Consider the following 14,598-nt stretch of genomic DNA (forward strand, 5'->3'; position numbering starts at 1 on the left):
ATAACAGCCTCTGTGAATCCCAGTGAATAGATCAGATTTTATTGCTCTGCTGCATGACCTCACACATCCAGCGGAGGAGGTGCAATGGGGTTGGATAGCAGATGACTTGGCCTGCCCAGAGCCAGCAGCCAAGAGGGCAAAGTGCAAAATAGTAGCTGAGAAAAGGAGAGGACACAGCTCACAAGAACTGTGACACAGACTTATTTAAACTCACTCCAGTAACTCTCTCTAGGTGGGGAAGCATCAGTTGAAACAGAGCCTCTCACCCAGTGGACCGCTGACTGAACCCAAGGATAGAAGACCTTGTGAGTACAAAGCTGACGGAATGACTAATATTTATTTTGAATGTCAGGTCCACCTGACAAACCTGTGTCTGACATTTAGTTCGTACTATCTACAATTTTGAACAAGTTGTACTTTTAAAAACATCAGAAAATACAGAATAGAATGAAAACAGTGTGACTGCTGAAAGTTCTTACTAAAATTTCTGAGTTTATTCTGTAAATGAAGACAGCAAAATGAGTCACAAAGCAATAAAATAAAAGTGGCATAGTCATACATCAGTAATGATAAGATATAGGTCATGACTAGGTTTTCGGTATTCTGATTTTATGATCACTTTTAAAGTATTTGTTCTGAAGGAAAGTTAAGCAGTTTTGTGAACAGCATACAATAACACAATAAAATATTGACTTAACAGTAATTCCTCTGACTATAATCACCCAACAACAAAAACATACCAGGGGGTAAACTGAAAGGTTTGTTTTGAAATATGACCACAAATGGTCGGTTTTATTTCCCAAATACCACAAATCTTGAAGATGTGTTCATCATTCAAACATCAGTTTAGCTCAAGCTGACTGATATTTCTCATTGACAGCTGTGATCACGTCTGATTAGGACAGCATCATCTAAAATACTAATCCTAGACATCATCAACATTCATTTTAATGATGATACATTTCACAAGCTGTGGTTTGGAGGTAACTTTTTAAGAAAAAGATGCCATGAAGCTATCAGTTGAATGTACTGATCAGAGTCTAATACACTGCAAGAATGCTCAATGTTCATATTTTTAACCCTGAATATCTAAGAAGACCTTGGCACTGGAAAATATGTCACAGTTTCTGCTGTTGATGGATGAAAATTGATCAAAAATGAAAATCTTCGAATGTGTAGACCTTGTAACCTTTAATTCAAAATAGCTTTTTTTTGAGAGCGTGGATTGAATTACTGAGTTCAAGGGTTCTCATGAATAAGTTCCTGCTAAGGTCAGTACAAACTAAATGAAAAGGCCAAAATGCAGACATGCCTTAAGATGTAGTATAACAAATGTCATAAAAATGTTATTACAATCGCTTCCGCTCAGTTCAATAAACGCATCCTTTTCTTTGTCCATACTTGGATTTTCTGGCCCCATTGACTGGCAAAGATGGTGATGAGCCTTAAACCTAAATCCAAGTTTCAAAACCATGTGGCTGATGTCACAAACATTGTGTTTTTCTGACAGTTCCTGTAAGACGGATGCAATAATAAACTAATAAACAACCTTGAAAAGTCTAAATGTTGTTGAAAAGTTTAAAAATTGGTGCAAATTATTTGGTGTTCGTAAAATCAGTTGATGGAGTATGATTCCTATTACAAACAGCAACTACACATTCATCAACTCTTACATTTAAGCGAATGAGAGGAAAGTTAAACATGCTGGAAGTGGAAAAATAAAAAGGAGGACCAACCAATAACTTCAACATGACCAAACATGATCACTCACCCTCAATTTACCCTAAAAATTACTTTACAAAGATGTGTTGCATAAGAGTTAATCTGCTCAAAAACAAAGCATTTTGTCTACATCTCTTTCTCTGCCATCACATGAGCCGCTGCCACATAATGTATAATCTATCTTCATTCATCTGTGCAAAGCCTATCTGCTATTGACATTTCTCCTGAGGAGCGATCAAACTGCATGGATTAGAAAATGAGGTCACTCGTTGTCTTTCACCCCTCCCTGGAAGTCTATTTAACACAATCGCTCCCTCAGTCTTCTGCGTATGTTATCTGTAGCTAGTTTATCATTTATCATTTGTTTACATTGTTTAGACTAAGCTGCAGTGACTGGGGATAACACTGTTGCTATAGAAAAGCACTGTGGGTAACCACCGTTCAAAACCCCTGACCTATATGTTCCTGCAATCAGACCAAGAGTTTATACACTTCTTCAGGTTGGGATTCACATGAGGAGCCTCACCTCCTTGGAACTGAGGCTTATCATGAATATTAATTCCTTTTAGTATGAGGCAACCTGCCAGCAATGGGCGCGTGACCTAATTTAATCTCTAAATTTATAGTTAGATAAGATCCTCAGTGCTACATCGTCAAACTTCAACAAAGAATAAACTACAGCTATTCACATCAGTGATGTCACAATAACTGTCCAATAACTGATGTCACATCTGATTTGACATCAGTTATTGGGGTGTTTCAGTTCACAGTGCAGTGCAGCAACTGATTTCTGCTCTAAATGATCTAATATGGATTTACCTCAGATTAAGAATTGAAACTGAGCCATGTGTGGATCCTAATTCTTCTTCAAAGGGCTCTACTAGTGCTTGTAGGGTCTCACATCTTTACTCTACCAACACATAACAACAAATTCAGAGCTCTTATTTTTAAATTTCCATCATTTATCCTCAGGGAAGCAACAGTGTGTGTAAGACTAACTTGCAACTATGAAATCCACAGGATCCTTCACCCAGTGTTATAATCCTAAGTGTTGTGGCCAGGACCAGTGGTAACCATGACAGCTGCAGAGCCACCTAATGGAGTGTGGCACAGAAACGTCAAGGCCCATACATCAGATGAGATCTCTAGTCATGGTATGCACAATAATATATTTATATACTTCCCCATACATAGAAAATATTCTATGTTGTGTTATTGTGTTGTATTGTTTTTTGGAGGCAGATGCATATTTTGTTGTATTTGTTGTTTGTGTAATAATTCATTCATTCATTCATATGAAGTTATTCAAAGAAAAATGTGCAGAATGCTGGATTTCTATTTGTTTATTACTTCCATTCCATTATTTATTTCTCCTTCTTTCCTCCCTAGTTTTGCACTGAATATTCTGTCTCAGGTACCATGTGTACAGTGTACTGACTGATGACTAATTTAGGCAAATATGTTCTTCTCTCTGCAGTTGGTAGTCATAATAACGCACAGGAAGAAGATCTGAAACAGTGGCAGAAACATGCACAGGTAACCCACTTTCAGCCAGTATCTTGGCCAACAGTGCCTCATTAATGTTGCCATTCTTTTGAAAAGAGAAAAGTGTGCAAAATATGGGAAGCTACATGTACATAGAAAGTGGAGTGAATGAAAAAACTAGAAGTTGGGAAAATTAAAATGATTCTCTGCATGTGTCTTCCTGTAGAGAGCGAAGGTGAAGATCATGGAGCAGGTCCACGATCAGCTCAATGATATTCTAGACAACGCTCTGACTTTCACCCAAATCCAGCCAACAGTTAATGGAAAGTCGACAAAAAAACCTTCATCTAGGTGAGGAGCAGAGGAGGAGAACTTTTTTTTTTCCACCCTGCTTACTGGTTTAGTGGATGTATTTGTCTTGTCATTTACTGCTGTAAAAGATGTCTGTGTTTATGTCTTTTTATTCTGCATATCTTGATTTAGATCTCAAAGGATGGATGATGGAAAAGTGTTTATGGACAGGGCATCACTGCTGGAGTAAGTATGATAGACTGACAGTCTGTTTTCTGAGTTTGACAACACGCACAGTGAGGTGCAGACCAGTGTGAACGTTTGTGCAAGTCCATCAACATTCAACCAATATACTCCAATGTGCCATTTCCAAAAATTTGTACTTATCATGCCTTCATCAGGTATATTTTAGCCATAATTTAGACTGAACCTTGCTTGTATGTTGTGTATTATTATTTTATTATTATAATAAATATTTATCTTGTTAAGTCACCTAAGAAACTGCCTCATATACTATCCTGATGAGTGCAAGATAGCTGGGAATACTTGAGTAAGAATGTATGATATATTGAAGAAAAGTTATGCAACATGTTAAAGATTGACAGTCTAAAGTATTACAAAGATCAGTGTTTATGAGGCCACATGTATTTGTATCGCTTCATACGGAAACAGGTCATACAATATAAATAGCTCAATAAACCTTCAGTATGAACACAGCACAACAGATAAGCACATAAATACAACATAGAGCTGCTTTTTATGACACTATTTTCTAATCCTGTCTCTGTGTTTTCCTCCTCTTCATCAGTGAACTGTTTGAGATCAGCCACATCAGGACTATCTACCACATGTTCATCGCCGTACTCCTCATCTTCTGCCTGAGCACGCTGGCTGTCGATTACATTGACCAGGGCAGGTTTGTGAGACGTGTGCATTTCCTTGTGGAGGCGTGTATGTTTGCAGCAATGACACATCTCAAACTCTACGACCCTGAACCATGTCTAATAGAAACTCAGCTACCCTGAAGCCTTAAAAAAACTTCTTACTTCTTATCTTTCTTTTCTCCAGCTAAACCTTATTGTGTCCCTCCATTTCTCCATCCCTCCCTGCCTCTCTGCTCATCTGGCAGGAGAAAGATAGAGCAATCAATCCCTCTGAGTATTTCTGCTGTTGCTTTGGGCAGCACAGTAATGATTTGGTAGCTGTTTGCAGATGCAGGCTTCTAAGTTTAATTCTTACGTTTCTCACTAGAACAAATGCCAGCGGGCATTTCCACTGTGTGCAAATTATTCAATACATCTGCCCTTAGTTAACATTGATGGGTAAATCAATGATAAAAAATAATAGCACTTGCAATTGGCCTTGATGAATTTTAAACAAATCCTTTGACATGCAGCAATGAGAGGGTATTTAAATCTATTATTATTATCACCAGAGGTATCTTTTCAGATGGGAGAAATTAATGGGAGCAAAACTCAATGCACTTCAGTATTCCTGCACATTTATCAAAGTCATCATTCATGCTTCAATATGATTTTGTTTAAAATATTCATCCAAAGTGCCTTTTTCAGCTCGTACAGAACAAAATGGCTGGGTTTTAAATGGTGTTATATACATACAGTAACTGTCCACTGGCTTCCACTCAGTTTTTTGATTTTCTAAACTAAAATCATCTATTTTTAATTTCTTAATAATTATTTTTCTTGTCTTTATGCAATGATTCATTGTATGAACTTTATGTTATGTTCTTTTTTTCAGCTAGCTGACCACTTTAATTTTGTTCCTAAATCTCAGGTTGGTCTTGGAGTTTGACCTGCTCTTCTTCGCCTTTGGGAAACTGGGGACAGTCACCTGGGTGTGGATGCTTATGTTTGCCTACACCCTGCTGGTTCCCTACTACACTCTGGTGTTTTGGGGGCCTTTGTACCACAGCTTCCCTTCCAAGTTGGGGCTGTCCCTGGGGACAGGTCTAGTGCTGTCTGCCATACAGACTTGCGTGCTGGGATTGTTCCCCATCTATGTGGTCGTACACCACCAGCTGCCGCCAGCCTCACGGTTTATTGTTATATTGGAGCAGGTGAGTGTTTGTGTGTGTTTCAAGAATAAATATTGATATTAAAATAAACAAATATTGGCTCATATATCGTTTAAACTTTCAAATATCAATATTGGCCTCAAAAATCCAGTATCAGTTGACATCTAATCCACTGATAAACAAGTCACCTGTGTATGTACAACATAATATCAGTGAACATAATAAAATGTAACAGAATAGAGGACATGTGCATGCATAGCACAAAGAAGCTAAAATAGCTGGAAATTATAACTAAACTAAACATAACAACTGAACATCAAAACTAGTTCACCCTTGCTATTTATGAGCCTCTTAATAAGCTGAAGAAGCTGAAGGGTTTTTATGACAGTCGTGTATACTGTCAGCACCTCCTAATCCTTTAGCAACACCACTTGGGGAGACAAAGTATAGCTGGCACTTATGCTGACTACAAAGAACACAGAGAACGCAAACTTAAATTTGAAAACTCCTGAGTCTCAGTCTGCTTTCATAATAAAGATGAGATGTGTTATTTAGCATCAAACAAATCACAGGGTGCATCATTACTCTATGTATTGTAGCCTATATACTTGTTGCAGCTGTTGTGGACACACTAATTAATAATTTCAGAAAGAATTTTCATATTCATACAGTTAGAATTAGCGGAAAAGGCTCTGCTCTTTGAGAAAACTCTTAATGAATCTAAGCATCAACAACAATTCTGCTGGAAAAACTAATCCCCTTTTGAAACATAACGGTGCAGAGTCAGAGATAGTTGTTAAAACACTATACGTACATGAACATTATAGCTTAGCTTAGACAACAATATCAAGCTAGGAGGTTAGGGTCATGGAAGACGAGACAGCAAGCAGAGTAAGCATATGGAATCAGCAGAGTAAATGTGAGAAGTGACAGTTTATAAAAGCGGCCTAGTACTTTTATATGAAGGAATATGAATGTGAGTTGATGCATCAAGTCAATGATACTGAGCAAGAATGAGACAGTTGATGTAGAGCAACATTTGTGATCAAATAGGAATAGCAGTTAAATACGCTTCACAATTTGTCATTCAAAACTCCATTTTTCACACAAGTAGAGATGTACTTCTTGCGGTTCCAGCAGCTTCCCTCTTTTCAATACATTTATTTCAATAACTCCTGCAGAATGATTAATGTGATTTTTATTACAATGTGAACTGCTGCTGAGCATAAAATCAAACAGACAGAATAAAACCCAAGCATAAAAATCCTTATTAGAAACGACCTGCACAGAAAAAAACACCCCGCTCTATAGATAACATTATATTTATTGGTAATCCAAATTATAAATGCAGCCATTCATTGCTCTCAGCAGGAACATTGTAATAAGGAAAGCAGAGATGGGAGCTTTCCAACTGGAAAGCCATCAAAGAGGCAGCAGGTCTCAGTGTAGCCAACGGTTGTACATCATGGACCCACGCTGTAATACCTCCTCATCCTCTTTATTACACTGGCCTCAGTCTCCCAAAACCGTCTTATATCATTTGAGCTCCATTCGATGGAGTGAGATAATCTCAGTGCTTAGATGCTCTTGGGAAACCCGGTCCTGATCCTCATCTGACCCGGGTCCAGTCAGTCTATTTGTAACTCCGAGGCTGTCCATCCCATCTAAACACTGTCTGATATACATGTTGATGCACAAATGAAATATAAATGTGTTAAATTCATTGAATTGCTTTAAAAGAAAAAGATAAACCAATTCTCCAGCTGTCATGTCATACAGTTCCCTTTAGTTGTACTTCCTCCTGATTAATTACAGAAGTTATCTTCTAACTAATTCACATAAATTATCTATCATTGGGTCAATGTGTAGAGACCAGAGATTGAGGCCATAAAAATGTTTCGCTTCAGAAATCTTGCCTATTCATGTAATAGAGAGACAACGTAGAAACTATTATTACTGATACATCATGTCTCACTTCACATAATAACTGCAGATATTAATTTTCTTCAGATTCGATTCCTGATGAAGAGCTACTCATTCATAAGAGAAACTGCCCCTGTTATTATGAAGAATACACCAAAGGAAGGTATTGTATTGATTTGTTTTGATGTCAGGTGTGTTTATTCCTCAGGCACTATCATTACTCACAGTGCCGCTCCCGGACATTGGAGAAAAATGACGATAACAGATCTCAGTGGGTTACCGCATTATGATTCATGCTGATGTAAAAACTAACAATGAATAACCCTGCATACAATAGATAACCTCAAGTATGCACGTCCCCATGAGGTGAGAGGATTGTAACAGTCTGTTAGTGGGAGATAATGTTAGGAAACTAATGTCTCTCCAGAACCTTTGACTGTGAAAACTCATGGTAATAAACTTTAATACTGACAATGTGCAGTGAAATACCTCCAGGAGAAAATGAAATAGTCTTGAACAAAACAGTAAAACTGATAGAAGTGTCTATAGAGATGTCTGCGTGGCATACAGACAGAAAATAAGCACCTTGTTTAAGAGATTTCCACAGAACAGCACTCTTTTACCATATTTAAATGTCTTTAGTGTTGGTAAGATGCTAAAGCTTGACTGAAATACAGAAAATAATTTAGCAAAAGAGATTAGAGGCTTTTACGCAGACAATTTCACATAATGGCTTAATGATTCCATAATAAGCCCACTAGTTTAATGTTAAAGACAGCTATTTGTTAACAGGTTCCCACATTAAAGCTCAATGAAGCTTTAGAAATCACAAGTGGAAATGTTAAATAGCTGCTATTATGTCACATAATGAAACAAGAAGCTTGCTGGAGTCGTAGACCTTTAAAAACTTTTAAAACAAATCATCCAAGAAACCTGTGACTTATAAAAGCTCCGTCATCACCATGTTTAAGGCCTCAAAATTGAACCCTTTGAGTTTGATGGTCACACTTACTAATAAATTGTTGTGATTTTTTTTTTCTTTGTCTTTCAGGAGAAAATCCCAGGTTCCCAACATTCTCCAGTTATCTCTATTTCCTTTTCTGTCCAACTCTTATCTACAGGGAATCATATCCCCGGTAAGACACATTGTCCCGTTTCCCTTGATCCCATTTACTCATCCTGTTTCTGCTCTTATAATTAGTGAAATGATGCAAGTACAAATGACAAATGGCTGTCACATTTATCTTTGTACCGTAAACTCTTGGTACATCAACTTGAAGCTAAGTAGTTGTTGGGATTTCTCATTAATTGCTGCTTCAATACCCATCAGAATGACAAATGAAAATGTACATTAGACGAAGGACCCTGAAAAACATCCTCTGATGAGAGATTAAATTAATGGCACTCGTGTTCAAGTTAGAGTGAGATGGAGACGGGATCTGGATCCCTAATTTCTATATGGATATGAAAAAAAGGACACACAATAGACACTACGTACAGTACTACAGTATGCATTTCTGACATAGTTGCATCCTGTCTGTTCTTTGCAGGAATACCCACATAAGATGGAAGTATGTTGGTGTTACTCTTGGCAAGGTGAGATGAAACTCTGCGTACAATTTAAGTATTTTGTGTTAAGATGTTTTTACTTTCACTTACACATTTAATCATCTTTTAACTAGAATACATAATATGATGAGCTAAGCATTCCTTTGTGGGGTTACTGACCTAGAAAAGATTGTGCTTGTGTCACAGTGTGCTAAATAGCAAGTGCTTTAAAGCTTTAATCTTTGACATCATACTGTCGATCACTATCTTCATATATCTAGTGCTGATTCACAAGCATGATCTATATTGTTTTTTCCTTATTCTAGGGTGTCATAACTTTTTTAAAAACATTGTTATGTTTCATTTGCAGATCTTGGGCTGCCTGTTTTATGGCTACTTCATCCTGGTGCGCCTTTGTGTGCCCCTCTTCAAATCTGAGACCAACCAGCCTTTTAGTAAACGGACTATGGTTCTAGCTGTGTTCAACTCAATATTACCAGGTACTTTCTATCAGCCAAAAAGCATGAATTGTACACATACACGTTTGACTTTATATCCTTGTGAGGACACTCATTGACATAATGCATTCCCTAGCCCCTTACACTAACCCTAGCCATCACAATTAAATGTCTAAACCTAACCCTTACCCCAAACTGAACCTAAACCCAATTCTGACCTTAACCTTAAAACCAAATCTTAACCCTCAAATTGTCCTTTGAAGTTGTGAGGACCGCCCACAATGTCCTCACAACACGGAAATGTCCTCACTGCTGCTTTTCAAATGAAACTGGTTCTCTGAAAGATAGGAAGACATGCGCACGCACACACACACACATACACATACACACACACACACACACACACACATACACACACATAACTACAGTACATAGTTGCACATGCCACATGGAGCCTGTTTTTGGAGGATTTTTCAGGCAATAATAGAAGGAAGTCAGATGTAAAGCAAACATATAAACTAAAGTACACCCATGACTGCAACATAGTACTGTAACTTCTGCTTACAATCTCTATTATCTCTCATCTGTGTGAGTCAGCGCTGGTTAATGTATTACTTTTAATACAAATGGAAACAGTCCCCAGTGTTTTAAATCAGTGATAAGATTAAAAGATGCTATTATGCAATTAGATTAGGTATTCAAACACTGGCATGTTTATTACTCTCTTTAAGTGAATAGCTTTTTTAGTAAGTGCTGATGTAAGAGCATCAGTGTCAACTTACAATTCTTAAGAGAAAGCTGGGACAAATGCCCAGAATCAAATTGTTTCTCATAACCCCTCTTTCCTCTCTCTCTCCCTCTGTGTGTGTGTGTGGCTTTCTCAGGTATAATGCTCCTTCTGTTGTGTTTCTTTGCCTTCCTGCACTGCTGGCTCAACCTCTTTGGGGAGCTGCTGCGTTTTGCTGACAGGATGTTCTACAAGGTATGACTGGTTTTGCATGGCATCACCTCCCATGTGAATCATTATTTTCAAATATACTTACTTTACCAGATGGGGAATTTATGATTAATGTCAAGTGAAATTACAGCAGGGTGGCTTGATGGTCCCAAAATAGTTCAACTTTTCCATCATCAAATACTACTGGTACGATTCATTCTTGAGACTAAACCCTGACTTAGACGGTGTCTGAAAATCCCTGCCTGCCCTCAATGTTTGCCACTTCCCCTCTAGTTCTGTGCTCATGTGACCTTCTGCCATGACTAAGGGTGTGCAAGATGCATGCATATGTCTAATTGGCTGGTTTATTTAAGCGTTAAAAAAAAGCTGAAAGTTGTTCTGAATTAAAAATGCATCTTCCACCGTATTGTGTGTAATGCTGCTGTGCGTGAACCAAAAGTCAAACAATGTGCGCTGTACAGAACTATTTTTGAATTCTTTTGCAATACACGTAGATCAGCATTACTGTAAATGTGCCAGTGTTAGCCAAAAAGCTCATTTTCAACTGTTGTCTCTTGGACAAATCTTAAAGCTATGTACAGATGGATCACCTTTGTTTGAATAGTGTGTTTAAAGGAAAAGGTCGACATTTTGGGAAATCCAAGCATTGATACCACTCTCATGTCCGTGCATTAGAGCCAGTTACCTTAGCTTGTATAAACAAATAATAATACAATTTATGGTGTATCTCATCTGTTTAATCTATACACTAACAATGTGTAGTCTTGTTTTAGTCTTTTGTAGTTTTAAAATAACTAACTGTATAAATGAATTCAGGCCCCAAAATTGTGATCGCTCTCTTCAGTTTTTATTTTGATCCACACACACATTAACTGAGTTATCCTCTTTTTTTCAGGACTGGTGGAACTCTACATCTTTTGCCAACTATTATCGTACCTGGAACGTGGTGGTTCATGACTGGCTTTATTACTACGGATACAGAGACTTCCTCTGGGTGAGCAGAGTGTCATTACAGTACAGCAAACCTATATTAAATACACAAACAGTTAACAAATAAATAATAACAATAAACAAAATATTAATGTTATAGCCTAGTGGGTTATGTCTTCATCTGCAAAGCAGGGAGTCACATGTGTGTATAGTTGTCTTAACATCCATCCTGTAATTCTAGTGACACAAATTCTCCTCTGAACCAGCCTGACCCCTGAACTGTGAGTCAAGCCCTCTCTCTCTCTCTCTGTTCGATCTCTGATCCCTGCAGCTGTCGAAAAGGAAATTCCGAACAGCTGCCATGCTCTCGGTGTTCATCGTCTCTGCTGTCGTCCATGAGTACGCCTTGGCCATGGGCTTTGGCTTCTTCTATCCCGTCATGTTTGTCCTCTTTGCAATCTTTGGAGGTGAGGGATGTACTCATTATTCAGGGAGCAATTTTCACAGAATGATTGCCATTCTGTGCTCTGACATGGTTGTTATGATTATGTGAAAAGATAAAAAAGAGAAAAATAAATTATAAAAAAAACAAGAAAGAAAATATTTAGTGCCCACAGTGCATCATTACAGTTGCTGAATTCTGAACAGTCCTTCTGAACTGCATGTTCATAGCTTGTTAAAAATATGTAAATCTCCCCTTTCACTTCCTTGACTCTGCCTTCAAGCCTTCATAGTTAAAATCTGTAATTATTCACTCTAACAGACATTCTGTAGCTCTTTTCAGAGGAGTGCTCTCATTATATTTAAAGAAACTTGTGCATTGTGTCCTTGTCCTCTGCAACTCAAAGTTGCCATTTTCCAGAATGTGTTCTTTTGTACTTTTTGTGCTTTCAGTGTTTGTCCCTGTCCCTTACTAACGTCCTCACAGCCTTTACACAAATAGAGTGTTACTGTTTAACTACAAATACCCTAAAAACTGAAATCAACAACATTCCTTCATGTCGTCCTCTCTTAGTGGTGTTCAACTTTACCATGAACGACAAGCGGCAGAGCCCCGTGTTCAACGTCATCATGTGGGCGTGTCTCTTCCTCGGTCAAGGCGTCCAGGTGTGTCTGTACTGCCAGGAGTGGTACGCGCAGATACAATGTCCTCGGACAGGGGTACGTACTCCACCAACATGTATTCTGCAGGTAGTGAAAAGGCCACAAGGAGCAATGCAATAGTCCTGTGCTGATTAAATTAGTATCTTTATGTGATGCTGTTTCTGCTCTAAAAAATAGGTTTACTTTTTATCTACCTTTTTAAAAAGCTGTTTCATATCATTTAATATAGAATCAGATCACAACCTTGTCAAAAGCTTTAAATTTTAGAAACATAATGGCCTTGCACACGATCCAATTGGGCAATCATTCAGAAAGTGAGATTTTTTACACTTCTTTCATCATTATATATGAAAAAATATATTAATTTACTGTGGGATTCTTCCTCTAGGAGATTTATCAGGCTGTTTGAAAGTCTAAACAACTGTCCCACTGGACTGCACTGTGTTTAAATCCATTGAAGAGATGCATCAGAATCGAGTGATGAGGCTATCTGTGAAGTTGTGCATTACTAAAAAAAACATCAGAAACCTTTCCTTTAAATAGACAGAGCTACAGATATGTACACATAGACACCATGTGACTGTTTGTTGTGGATTTCAAATGAAGCTGCAAACATTTCAGTGTCTGTTAGTACACTGCACTACATCAGTAGACAGTACTTTGACCTCTGTTTGAAGCTAGCAGGTGAATAAACTTGAAATACATCTGACATTGACTGAGACTAGACTACAACACTAGAAAAAACTCACAGATATATATGAGTTAACTAAATTACTCCACCCTGGTACTCGACTTGGACGTCACACAGACGTCAGTAACCAGATGAGCGTGCCTGTTGAACAAATCACGGTTTCATTATCCTGGCTTTGTCGTCTGTTCTTCTCTACAGTCATTCATGAGCATCTGTTACTACAAGACACACATGCATATATGTATATACAAATACAAAGTGCATAAATGTGTTCTTAAAGAGATAACACACCCAGCACACACCTAACTTACAGACTTATGAGAAAATCTGAGATGTATTTAACCCTTAAAAAGCCCCCCTCCAACCCCAAGTCTTTGATGAAGTCACAGATGTGAGGGAGGGATTTTCACGACAGATGGGCACAGATGTACTTAACATACTTATTCTACTATGAACTACTCCATCTCTGTGTATCCTCAGCTAAGGCATCCTCTAAAGCCAGTGGCGTCACTCACTCACACACACACAATGGCTTAACACAGATAACGACTATCTAAAAATAGTAGTGACATCTGTAAAATTAGATTATTATGTGATAATAAATATGGTTTTTAAATGCTAAATCATACAGATATTATATATTAAAGGATTGCAGATAATGTTACTAGAAGGAGAAGGAGGAGGAGGAGGAGAGTTACGTGAATATTTAGACAAACTCTGACTCTTTCCTAACAGAATAGTTTCTGGGAGCTGGTGACGCCTCGTTCCTGGTCGTGCAGCAACCAGAGATGAAGCTGCTGAAAGCTGAATTTTTTTCCTGGGCTGGAAGCATGAATGAAGAAGGGATGGAGGAATGCAAATAAATGGAGTCACAATGAACTAAACATGATGGATAGGACATCGTGAAAGACATGTAAATATATAATGTTTTCTATTTTCAGTGTGTAAAGAAGCTTTGGGTCAAGATTGTCTGACTGTCACTTTTAGCTTTATGTTGTTATTTAAATCTAAACCAGTGGTGATCTAAATTGATCACCACTGGTTTTCATTTGTACTGATAGTATTGCCTAGTTTTTAATAAATCAGGCTGTGTGGACAGTTTATTTTTATTATCAAGTGCTGATAGAATATCATGCTGTAAGCAAACTGTTGCACATTAATTAACATGTAGACCATTTATTGACATAAAAATTGTTTATGAAGTGCAAACTTTTGTGAAAATCTGTCATTTTTACATTTCTGTGTGTGTATGGATTAAACATTAGTTCATAAATTAATTAATTAGCTAGCTTTAAAGTGCTGGTAGTGGAAATTGCCTCTTAGCTCGATCTCCAAGTCATGTGCAAAATAATGTGCAGGGGGCAAAATATGTACTGTATAATGTATATATATATTTTTACAAGCTGTAAGAAATCTTAATTTCTTTACGTCCCTGAATTTAATTCCTTAAATT

General features: G+C 37.7%; 1 protein-coding gene across 1 annotated transcript; it reads left to right on the forward strand.

Moving 5' to 3' along the window:
* Positions 1-164: 164 nt before the first annotated feature.
* On the forward strand, positions 165-14,248 carry soat2 (sterol O-acyltransferase 2). The gene is made up of 16 exons (XM_067586869.1): positions 165-305; positions 2,743-2,876; positions 3,200-3,258; positions 3,434-3,558; positions 3,691-3,744; positions 4,307-4,414; positions 5,293-5,575; positions 7,544-7,619; positions 8,508-8,592; positions 9,007-9,052; positions 9,375-9,504; positions 10,347-10,444; positions 11,316-11,414; positions 11,682-11,817; positions 12,366-12,511; positions 13,881-14,248. Exons 2-16 carry the CDS (start codon positions 2,798-2,800, stop codon positions 13,935-13,937), a joined length of 1,581 nt encoding a protein of 526 aa, XP_067442970.1. The 5' UTR covers positions 165-305; positions 2,743-2,797; the 3' UTR covers positions 13,938-14,248.
* The last annotated feature ends 350 nt before the right edge of the window (positions 14,249-14,598 follow it).

Source organism: Thunnus thynnus, chromosome 4 (genome assembly GCF_963924715.1).
Source record: "Thunnus thynnus chromosome 4, fThuThy2.1, whole genome shotgun sequence".
In the NCBI taxonomy this organism is placed as follows: domain Eukaryota; kingdom Metazoa; phylum Chordata; class Actinopteri; order Scombriformes; family Scombridae; genus Thunnus; species Thunnus thynnus.

Excerpts from the sequence above, each read along its gene's own strand:
- soat2 (XM_067586869.1), top strand. The coding sequence starts at position 2,798 with ATGACAGCTGCAGAGCCACCTAATGGAGTGTGGCACAGAAACGTCAAG. Across the intron at positions 9,053-9,374 it reads TTGGTGTTACTCTTGGCAAG|ATCTTGGGCTGCCTGTTTTA; the intron begins GTGAGATGAAAC and ends TTTCATTTGCAG. Across the intron at positions 10,445-11,315 it reads CTGACAGGATGTTCTACAAG|GACTGGTGGAACTCTACATC; the intron begins GTATGACTGGTT and ends TCTTTTTTTCAG.